Below are 12,255 nucleotides of genomic sequence, written 5' to 3' on the forward strand. Positions count from 1 at the left end.
CTGTCCAATACCTAATTTTGTTGGTTCTTCACTTGTCAGAGCTGATACAAAGTAGCACAAGGCTCGCAGGATTACTATTTAAGACCCTACTGGCTAAAAGATGTTCTGCTCTAAGTCAGGAAGCATATCACTGAGTCACCTAGAAGAAAAAAGCTGTATGTAGGCAACTGCATAACTTCTTCAATAATAAATTGTGCTGCCAGCTTCACTTTTCAATATCTTAAAAAAGAAATGTCTGCCAGTTCTGGTTTTGAACATCCACAGAACCCCATACCAAGAATCTAGTTCTTAGACTGCACAGCACAGTAGCAGGGCAAGAGGGAAACATGTAAGTAGTAACGATGCACTATCAACAAGAAAGAAATCCTAGTCTTTTTACATTAAAGACAACTGTGAAAATATATTAATGTAAAACTAATTATACTTATAATCAAAACTAAAAAAAACATTAAAACTCCACATAGACTACACACATTGGAAGAGATAAAGACCTACCTCCAGAATATCTATCAGGACATTCTCTTCTGGCTGCTTTGTGCTCCGGACGTTCTCCAGCAGGATAGAGTAGTAAACACCCTGCGGGTCAGACTGGTACAGGTTGTACGTGTCTGTCTGGTACCACTCCTGAACGGCCACAAACACCTGGTTTTCATCTGTACTGATTATCTGTAAATCCTGTAGAAAAATAAGATACAAAATGACTCATTTTTCCATCATTTCTATTTTACAAACAGTAAGTTGGCCAGGAGAGTTTAATACTGGGGGTGGGAGGAATGCGTCTGAAAGTTCAGTAACAGTAATCTCTCAACGTAATACTAATCAACATGCTGTATCCCACAGCTCCGAGGTGGTCAGTCACTGCCTTTGGCTACAGGTTATCAGAGTGCAAACCAGCTTAGTGAAGACCAAAATCATGAATGTGCAAAAGCTGTGATCTGCTTTGACTTTTATGGGAAATGACTTCTTGAAAAAAAAGGAAAAAAAAAGGAAAGGAAAAAAGAAGTAAATGATTTTCCAAGATCTGGATGAGAGTCAATGAAAGACTGAAGCAACATAAACAAAGCTAATCTAAAAAATAATCCTCAGGTACCTAGAGAATTAAGAACTATTTTGTCCAGGGTAAAGCCTAACACAGCACAAAGAGGATCAGATCTAATTTACAGCAGTTACACATAGGAAGTAATACATATCATGCATACAGCTCATGTATTTTATAGTACGTAACACTAATTTAGCTATCTATGTAGACAGATCCACTTAAATATTCAACAGTAATAACTTAACAGTCAACATTCTGCATTCATTTCTCAAGAATTTCAGGCGTGGATATTGCAACAGCTTGCTTTCAGTTTTCCCAGCTTATTTGCTCCAAACTTCTCAGACAAAAAATGCACAGCTGGGAAAAATAATTTAACACTAATATTAAACAGAAGAAATAAATCAGGAAGTAGCAATACTGAACTAAGCTTAGCAAACAGACAAAAAGGACATGAGTCTGCAATAGGATATAGCAGCATAAAGGCAGACGTTGGGACTACATATGAAATGACATCTAGTCACGGAGGCTGAAAGCTTGTAAACTCTTTAAGACCTTGGTACTTAACTGGGATACTGTATCCAGTTCTGGTCACCTTATTACTGGAAAAATAACTAAGGCGATGGAGTGAATATTAAATAAAGCTACCAAAATGTCAAGAGAATATGGGTTTGGGGAAAACTGGCTTTAAAAAGAAATTTTTTTTTTTTAAATCAAGAAAACAACTTTGTAGACCTCTAAGAGAGAAATAAAACAAATTCTATAAGAATCCAGTTAAGACTGAAGAAAACGTGAGTAACAGAGCAACACTGAATACTTGGCAAAGCATGGCAGTCACGCTTTAGGCAACATGCATGATGTGATTGAGGCACTCAGATTAAAACAAGACATGAATAGAAATAAAATAATACAATGGAAAGATTTTTAATATGAACAAAAGATGGTTATTAAATAACTAATCACTTAGTTAAAATTAAAGTATTTTTACATGTGACACATCTCAACACAAAAGAACCTCAGTGAAGTTTCCTATCAATGACAGCTCAATGCTGTTTCCAAAGACTTTCATGTTGAACTATGTACTAAAGTAGATTTTTGTTTAGCATCCCATGAATAGTTCTCTTTTTTCTTGTACTCAAAAATTACTTGGAAGCAGAGAGTCTGGCAGAAATGCCAGCAAAACACAGCAACTGATCCCAACAGGTCATTTAAAAAGCCTCTTAAGTGTACAGAATGCTTCATCTCCTGCCTGAAACCAGGGCAATATGAGGCTGGGTAGCCCACATTGCACCACATGTAAGACTGAATTCACCTATTCTTTTGCAGTGTGAGAAAAGCTCCCCTGATTATCCAGTAAGTAAGGATGGAAGTGAAGCAGAGAGTCAAAAGAAGGAACAAAGAAACAGTTCTTTTTTCATGTGAAAACCTCTAGAAAACCCTTACTCTCCTGTGATGCCAGGAGCTTTCAGCAAAATTATCATCTACATTATTATAATAAAATATTTATACGGTGCCATAAACAAACGCAAAACTCCAGTGAATGTAGGTAAGGCGCTTTCCTTGCCCCAAGCGCTGGTGGGGTGGCAGTGATTGCACGGGTGGCCTGTGGTGGCAGAGGTGAGAGCTGGGAGGACAGGCACAGTTGTGGTTCTCACGTCTCAGGGTGGGGTAAGAGCTGCTGAGCCATCAGAAGCAACGCACAAAGAGCCAGAACGTGTGGGGCAGAAGGACAGGAAGATTAATTTTGGGCAGACTGGAGGAATCAGGTGAAAGAAAGAAGAGTTGGACTGCAGAAGTTTTCTGCAGCAAATGAGAGTTCACTTTTCTCTTGGCAATGACTGTTACCAAGAAAAAGGTTTGTACACTCAGACTGCTGGATGCCAATTTTTTCTGAGGCAAGAACTTAAGAGATTGTGGTTTTAGCAAGTGAAATTGCCCTTCCACTGCCTTGAACTTTGTTTCTTCCATTCAGAATTCACACTTTCAAATTTCCACTTCAGCCTTACTGCTATTTTCCTTTCATAGTGATTTCTTTTCCCTCAAGAAGCAAACTAGTCCTTCAGTTATACTACCTTGCAATAATCCTGCACAACACTTTCTGCCCAGTCATGATATAATCCTCTGGGAAAATTGACAAAGTAAGGAAAACTACAAATTTCATGCCCAATTCTTAAATTTATCTTTTAAAATCCTGGATGACAGAGACTGCTGAAAATCTAGCTAAAACAAAGCTAAACTGTCATGTCACTCTTGTACTATTCTTATCCTGGAAAGGTGAATTTAAAAAGAAGAAGAAGAAATTGATTGACAAATACGGAGGCTGAGTCTTCAGTGTGCCGAGTCCATCCCTTCAGCCCAGCTACCCACTGCTCAACAGATGACAAGCACATGAAGACGGGATGTCAGCAAATATTGCCAGACAGAACTTACTGTCACTAAAGAGTTAACTAGCAAGGACATCTGAAAAAGAAGAAGTATTTTGATGGAGGGAATGCAAGTTTTTATTGCTTTATCTAATTCATGGCCCCAGATACTACCTTAGGCTATAATCTCAGCAGATCCTATAAGGAAAGCATTTATTCTTTGATGATTTCATGCTTGGACTACCGCAATTGCCTTCTTGATGGACCTCCTGCTTTCTCTCTCCACGTTCTGCAGGCTACTCAAAGTCCCGCTGATCATCTAATTTTTCTGTAATTATGCTATTCACACATGATTTATTCAAATTCATTTATAAAGATCTTCTTTGCTGATATTAGAGATCTTCAGGATTTGGAACATTCTTTACTGTCACGACTCAGATTTTTGTTTATCTGCAGGCTGCTTTTTTGTATATATTCAGTATTTGAGCACTTGTGCTTTCCTTTCATTTCCATGCTCAAATGAGAGAGTCCGTGCACTTTCAGGTGTCCCAAGGCAGAATCTTTTTCCAGATTTGCCATAGCAACCATGTTGTTTCCTCTGTGGCATGCCCATTCCTCCATGGACATCCTTTCTCTCATCGCTACCACTTTACTTTTGCTCTGCCCAGTCTGCCATGTCTGCTCTGTTCCATGTCTTGCTGACCCAAGCATCCATGCTCTCACCATTCTCACTTCTCTCTCTTTTTTTGTTTTTGCCAATGGCAAGATCACCAATGGCAATTTGTATCATCAGCAATAGGCTGTGATTCCCAAATACCAGTATTCTCCATTTACTTTATCTCATCTTCTTAGGTTGTAAGCTTTTGTACAGTTCTGAGATGTTACTAGCTGTATTGTCCAAGACTCCTTTTTTTAACCTCTAAAACTCCATGAGATTTCTCTGTTCTCTTTGCTAAGGTGCTTCTTGTGCACTATATTCTGTGAATTCCTTTGTCACAATGTTTCCTTCATCCTTCTCTCTTTACTGGGTAATGTTATACCACACTAAGCACAGATGCCTGTATGTTCATCACTAAAAATCTGCGGAACTACTCATAGGTCCAAGACAGTGGACCAACCCAGGGCCAGGCATAGGCCTACCTATAGGTGCAACCAAAGAAGCCTGCAAAGTGCTCTAAAATCCACTATGCAATCAAGTCCACGGAGTCATTTCCCTATGGTTGGATGAGAGTAGACAGAAAACAGCCTTCAAATAATGTAAACAGCCACCCCAAGGAAAACGGAATAAACTGTCTTCTAAGTCTACTTGGAGTTAAATACTGGCTATAAATCACAGCTAAGGAGATTCAGGTTAGACATCAGAATATCCTTCTATAGCAGGGCCTGGTCATCCACACTGAGGATAAAATGCTTAGGGAGATAAAGTAATCTTCATCCTCAGGAGTTGTTAAGAGTAGATTAGACAAATATCTGTCAGGACTGGTTTAGGCAGATGACCATGCTTTGGAAAAGGACCTCTCAAGATCCTTTCCATGTCCATTGTCTATGATCCTGTGAAAACAGTGGAAAATAAAAACACACCTTATTGAGATTACTTGAAATGTTACACATACAACTAGAAATATCATTAAAAAGACAGGATTTGGGGTTTTGGTTTTTGTTTTGGGGTTTTTGTTTCTTTGTTTGTCTGGGTTGTGGTTTTGTTTTTGTTTTTTTTTAATTCAAGAGCTATAATTTCTTAACTATGCTAAAGAAAGTAAACAATTTCCAGACAAATAAGTATTTCAACTTGATCATGGAATTGGAATTAAGGGTAGCTGGAAATCTGTTGATTCAGAATTACTTTTCTACAAAAATGCTAAATGAATCCTGAAAGGGATCAAAGACTGCGTATTAAAAACTGGTATGATTAAACAAGGCATCCAGTGACAGGTCATACCACTCCTGCTCTCTCAGGGACTTGTAAGCTGCTATGTTTGTACCTTACATCAGTAGCAGAGAACGTAATTGTTCAAATAAACGCAAAGACAGTTTCAAAGTGATACTAGAAATAATTAGACATGTATAGAAGGCCAAATTGTGCCAAAAGATGAGCGCCACTTCAAAGAAACTTCATATCACATGGACAGACCTGGTCTGTTAAACAAAATAAATGAGTCTGAGGGTGTGCATATGACATTGAAAGAACTGTGCGTGTTCAGCCATGACATGGAGAACAAACACCCAACAACTCTTCCAGCAAGTACAGAGTAACGATCAAATATTACTTCTTAAACACATCCACACTGCTTGAGAATTATTTCTCTATGTTTAACACAGAGATACCAACATGATCAGTCTAACATTTTCCCAAAATTGTCTGCTTTTAATGCAGTTGAGTCTGTTTTCACAGAAGGCTGAACGAACACCAAATCAAAAATCAAAAACCAGTCAAGAAGCTCAAAAGCATTAAACAATTAAAAGAGCTGGGTTTTGGGGACCTGAGGATAGGAGAGAGGAAGGAAACAAGTTTAGAGGAGGAAGAAAAATGCATTGTTTTCACTGTATACAGCCCCATACCATCTACATTTAGGAACTCACCAGCCTATAAGTCTGCTAATACTTTACAGAATTTTATATTCAAGAAATGCTCAATGTGGTTTACTATATTACTAACTGTGATAAGAAACCCTACGACACAAATAAATACAATTACACCCTGAAGACAGAAGGATATAAAAGATGACAAGGATCGTACAGCAAGCCAGCGCTCCTTTGTGTAGTAAAATGTGCTGATAACATAGGAAATATCATTAAGTGAAAACACTGTAGGCAAGGTTCAGCATAACCTGTATAATGCTACGCAGGCAGGACTGTGGTGCTTTAGTCAATAAGGCAAATAAAGAGAACCTCAAAATTCCTGTTTTTCAGATCTTACAATTTTCAGTCCAATGTCACAATTTTGCCCCTTTGCAATCTTTTAATGCTGTGGTTGGGCAATATGTTAACCTGAGGCAAGTGATAAATTAAACAGAGAATCACAAGGAGTAAATATATCAGAAGTGCAACAGATGTAAGCACTCAAGGCTGTGTAGTCTCAGCCTTGACCTCCAGATGCACCACATTTATACCCCTGTAATCTCTTAAGCACAATCAAGGTAACTGGATGGCACATAAAGATAATCTTCCTAATCTTCCTTGCCTGGCCAAGTAAAACGGTGCAAGGAGAGAAATCAATAACAAGTTACACTGTGAAGAAAAGAACAGTTCCTTGAATCCACCTTGGATGGGTTTGTACGACCGGGGAGCCAGACAGCTGCTACAGCTCAGGTTCACTGGCTACTGCCATGACACCACCCGGGAAAGGAATACTTCTCCTGCATCAAATGCCACTGCTACCTGTATTTCTACTTTGTTCCCCTTTATTCTTTGTTCAACAGCCATTCCAATGGACTTTCAGAAGAATGGATAAGTAGTCCTGCTGCAGCTGCAAACTGCTCTTCTGCCTGGCACAGAGGAACAACCTCAGCTGGAGCCTCCCAGGGCGGCAGATAGCAGAGTGGTGAAGGGGCTACCCAAGCGGAGAAACAATTCTTGTGAGACTAAGAGCCTTGCTAAATGAGCTCTCATAGCCTCAGTACTTCGTAATCCAACCATCGCGCAGCCAGAGCCTCAAGAGAACTTTGCTGACAAAAGGGCTGCAGGAATCTCTCCTGCCATTTCTGCTGTTAATGAATAGACCAATTTAAGGAATCCTTGAAAAAGTTATGGTAAGAGGGAGCTTGGTAGAGAAGGGAATACATGCTTCAAAAGATTGATAGCTATTTAGGGAGAAAGAGTAAAACTGCTCAAAATATTTTACTCTTGATAGTGTTATATCTATTATTGAATGATACAGACAAATCTGGAAGAAAACCTGTGGTTAGAAGTGATGTATACCTCAGATTGAGGCAAGGAAGGGGCCTGTTTCGAGCCCCTCAGAAGGGCACTAGGTGATAATCAAATAAAAAGAATATATGGAGTTGGTAAAAGGCATGTATAGGAGATTCATATTACCATGAATACATTAAAGACTTTAACTTATTTCTATAGGCAATAGGATTTTTTTCTTCTTTTATTTTTGTTTATTTTTCCCCTCTATTCTCTTTTATCTTGGTTACCTGAAAAATTTTACATTATTGCCTATTTCACAAGACTGAAAAGACATACAGAGATCAAAATAGATGAAAGAAGCTTTTTCCACACCATATCTTTTCAGAACTAAACTTTCTGAATTGCAGTAGGATATAACAGACAATAGAGCTCTCGCATTATTAAGATTTTGTAGCTGGCATGAACAAATGCAGAATCAATGAATGAATGTCTTGTATCAGTTCATAAAAGGAGATCATTATCAATGAGGTTTATTTACCAGAGGTGGGAAGGGGACTCAGAATAATTAAATTCTTCCAAATTGCAACAGTAAAACTACCATGATTTGTAGCAGATTCCTTGGTTTGGTCAGCAATTTTGTTAAAAAATGCTTGAATGTTCAGAATGAACTAGTTCAGAATGAACTAGTTCTGAGTTCTACTGTTAGTCACATTAAAGCATAACTCAAAATCCTGAATAAGGACCAGAACCCAATGTACTCCTCCTTCTCCACACCACACTTTTCTAGGTGAGGGCAATCAGAGCTGCAGGAACTTTTGTGCAATACAAGTGTGATGACTCTCCGGATGGGGCTGCAGCCTGTGCCCCTCGGCAGACCTGCTCTCCCAGCGGTGGCAGCTGAACCCCTGCTCCAGGCTGAAAACAGCCCAAAGGGGATTGCTGGATCTCCCTGGATCTCACTAGAACACCCCTGCATGCCTAGCCAGCCATCTCGACACACAAATGCAATCCTGCTGCTCTTGGCGTGATTTTGGTATTCCCTTCCTATAAGTTATTAACTTCTGATCTAGTTTTAGCAGCAGAGAACAAGCAATCTTGGCAAAATGGAATATAGTATAAAAACCAATTCATTTTTAAAACAACAGCTCCAAATTTCCTCTTCTGTTTTGGGCAGCACACAGGCAGCCTTTAATAAGGTCTCACCAACCTTTGCTACCACCCTGCCTGGCAGCAGCCAGCACTTGACTCCTATCAAATGCAGGAGATAGCTGCGTTATTGAATGTAGTGTCAGTATCAAACATGCTACTAAATAAAAAAAATCTCTCAACAGCACAGAAAAAAGCTAAAAAAAAAATCTGAATTCTGTTCATTAGATGGCCCCCAACGGCTCTGCTCTCTGTACATATACAGAGCTATGATGACAAAAAGGTGATTTAAGTGGCACTGTGGAGCTGGAGCCTAGAAACTTAGCACATGTAAAGCTTGGCTGGAAGCTGCTTTTAGCAGTCTTTGCTTCACAAGTAAGGAGGCCTTGAGATATGTCCAAACACAAACATTTATCCTTTTCTAGGTTTCTCTTTGGGGGTACATTTGGACAAAAACAAACACAAATGCAAATACAAACAATATAAAACAAGTGAGTCATTTTTTTGCAGATTTTCAACCTCTTCATATCGAAAGGAAAACGAGACATCAATAACATTTTCTAATTACTCAGTTTGAAAATGTTCATTCTGTCTCCATGTGTAAAATCACTGTGCAGCAAAAGAATAATATCTGAAGAGCCCAGCACTGTTCCCTCAGGCTAGAGCCTGGTGTTCCAGCACAGCTCTCCTAATGTTGTTAGACACGTCCTTGACCAGCCTGTAGTATCTTCTGCCTTGGTTACAGTTTTCCTTCCCTGTACACAATCACTGCTCAAAAACTCTGGCCAGTGACATGAAGCACTTTACAGAGACCACTTGGAAAGCGATTTTTTGAAGCCTCATTCAATTCTTTTGAGAAAATGAAATATAGCCTATTTCAGACCCGCTTCATCTCCTGGTTAGGCAGAATCTAATACTTAAAACCCCCTGAAACTCAGTTCTTTCAGAAGCTATTGTTTTTAATCAATCTTAAAAAAAAATTCTTTGTAAATTCTTTCATTCTGTTTATCTCCTACTACCATAAAAGCAGCAACCCCACAGTCACGTGTTCTAGATATACTCTTAATGTGCCAGTGTCTTTGCTGATATCCTGCCTCTTTGCAAAATTTCATCAGTAATTTGCTCATACGAATCTTCTCCCTTCTGTTCAAATTGGATTGGAAGATACATTTCTACTGCACTCTGATGATTCTCACTGGAATACAGTGTGATGAAAAATTTCAGAGCTGTGTTCTTATTTACCTCAGTATCTAATATTTCTGCTGTAATGTGAAGGTACCAAATGATTTCAAAAAAATGTATCTTTTACAGAAGAGGTTAAAGTCTCACACATTCACCACTGTTCTAATGGATGTCTGGCTTCCAGGCCCTCTTAGTGAAATTTTCAGCTCTGTTGTGTGTAGATACCAAAGAAACTTCTCTTGGAGGCATCATCAAAATGCTAAAGAGTTACAGTTTATTTTGTTCCACTCATCAGGTATTGCCTGAACTAGGAAGAACACAAAAACATCCCTTTCCAAATGACACAGTCATCCTGTTCCTAGCTAACTACTGAGTATCTAAAATGAAACCATTAACTTCTAATTTATTTATTCAGTCAAGCCTGGAGTTAATCTGCTTAGCAAGAAAAAAAAAAGACAAATAAACAAAAACCATATTTTCCAAGACAACAAATTCAGCATGCAGCACTATTTCAAACAATTCAGCCTACATATGACAGAAAAACTAGAGAGTTATGACTGACACTTCTTGAACGTCAGAAATGCATTCAGTAAGAGCATCTGCCCAGTAAATTAAACACCCTTTGCAGATTAATGGATTTTAAGGCTAAAAGTGATGAATAGATCCTTTATTTCGCTCTCTGCTATCTTTCCAACCAGAGAATTTCCAACAATTATTTCTGCATATTTTACAAGATGCACGAGGAGCAAATAACTTCTATATAGTTAGAGCAAATCTCACAGAAAGGCACTCAGTTATGATTTGAAAATTTCAAAACATAGAATATCTGTCACTTTCCTTGGCACTTTTTCAAATACATAATCACCAACACCATTACGAAGTTGAGCTCAGTTTCTAATTTGGATTCAGCTCCCAACTATAGTGGGTCTTTCTCTACTAAAGCGCTTTAAGACTCAGTATTTTCTCCCCATGAGGAGGCTTCTTCACTACAATCAAGTTGCCTCTTGATCTGCCTTTTTGAAAAACAGATTATACTTTTTTCAGAGTTATTTTTCACTGAGATCACTACACTGATCTTGTTTATACTGTGGTCCCACAAACACAACAGAGGTCATCGTGGACTGCAGAAGAGTAGTAGAAATAAATGACTGTGGAGGACTTCTTAAACTGATTTTGCTGCCATGGAAAGACATCGGACAGAGATCTAGGTCACCCACTGTGTGCTGTTGTCTCCAGCCCTCCCATAACATTCGCTGCTCTTCTTCACAACTGATGCAAGCTCACTTATTACAAACGTGGATGCCCACAAGACAATAGTCTCATACAGTTCTAGAGTTCTGACAACCTCCACTGATTTATTCAAATCTGTCAGATAGCTAGAACTGAACCCAAATAACATGCCCTTCATTAATATAGTGTACTGCGATACTGATATTTAAATCAGAGGCGTGTGTCATTAAGGAGGTATAGTACACATCCAACTTGTTAAAAATAATTCACTTTCCTGAATGCTTGAAGTAATCACCCACACATGGAATATGAACTACCATCTATACTTGTAACACTCTGCACAACTCTTAAAAAATTGAGTTACTATGTCTATCTTCTATGTGACGGCAGTATCAGGAAGGACAAATAGTGCTGCCTTGGCCAAACACAGCAGATTACTGGGCGTGAGAAGGAAACTGCAATGGAAAGGTACAGATTCCTCCTGCACAGGCCATCCAGAAGCAGAAGGAAGAAATGCCCTGGTCTCTCTTACAAGGTTTCTGTCCTTCCGTTTCCCAACACACAACATTTTCCCACACAAGTTAGCATAGTCAACACTTGCACTAAGGTGCTGACACTTCTTCAGGAAATTTGCCACGGGCCAAACATTTGCAATTTGGGGAATGTTACCTGATTTAATTTATTGCCAGCTAACACACACTTTAAATTACTGATTTGGGTATTGAGAAAAAAAAACCGCATAAACAAACACTTAGGGAAACATCCTTCCTCCCCCTTCTCTAGGGTCAGCTTAATCAAACACCTCTTCTCCCCCCTTCCTACTCTCAACTCCCTTGTTTCCACCTTGTGTTAATTTGGTTCCTCCCAGCTCCTTCAGTGAGGCAATGGGCTGTGCAGGAGGTTGGGGTCATCTGCTGAAGGGTTTCTTTCTGCCGCTCCTTGCTTATTCTTTGCTTTCCTCTGTTGCTCCTTACTTGTTTTCTTCTGCCCCGGCGTGGGTCATCCATGCGCTGCAGTCCCTTGGGGTGTCCACGTTTGGCATGTTTTAACATTTAAAACTGGATATTCTCCTGCTGTTTTCCTAATTACAAATTCCCCCAAGAAAGCATAAAGGCTACTTTGAAGGCCTTAAAACCACTGAAGTAATTACGTGGAAGGGTTGACATATTTACCTGTCCTTGGCTATACAATTCTTGTCAAAATAGATAGACAGACAGACAGACAGATACATAGATAGATAGATAGCTATTTCTATAGTGCTACTAGGAGCACATCCAAGTTTCAGATTCTTGTTCAACTAATATCTGAGGATTTGATTTGAGGATTTCGTTAATATGTTGTACATTTAAAACCAGAAGACTTCAGACCACCACTTAGACTAAAATGAAAAAAAAAATCAAAGATGAAAAAATGATATTAAACACATTCTTTGCTTTACAACAATAA

General features: G+C 39.0%; 1 protein-coding gene across 1 annotated transcript in view; it reads right to left on the reverse strand.

Moving 5' to 3' along the window:
* The window catches only part of SORCS2 (sortilin related VPS10 domain containing receptor 2), a 388,331-nt gene that overhangs the window by 74,995 nt on the left and 301,081 nt on the right, over nt 1-12,255 (reverse strand). The window contains exon 10 of the mRNA XM_050895504.1: nt 496-675. Coding sequence (XP_050751461.1) covers nt 496-675 — 180 coding nt within the window. The remainder of the gene's footprint in view (nt 1-495; nt 676-12,255) is intronic.

The sequence above is a fragment of the Gymnogyps californianus genome, chromosome 4, assembly GCF_018139145.2.
Source record: "Gymnogyps californianus isolate 813 chromosome 4, ASM1813914v2, whole genome shotgun sequence".
In the NCBI taxonomy this organism is placed as follows: Eukaryota; Metazoa; Chordata; class Aves; order Accipitriformes; family Cathartidae; genus Gymnogyps; species Gymnogyps californianus.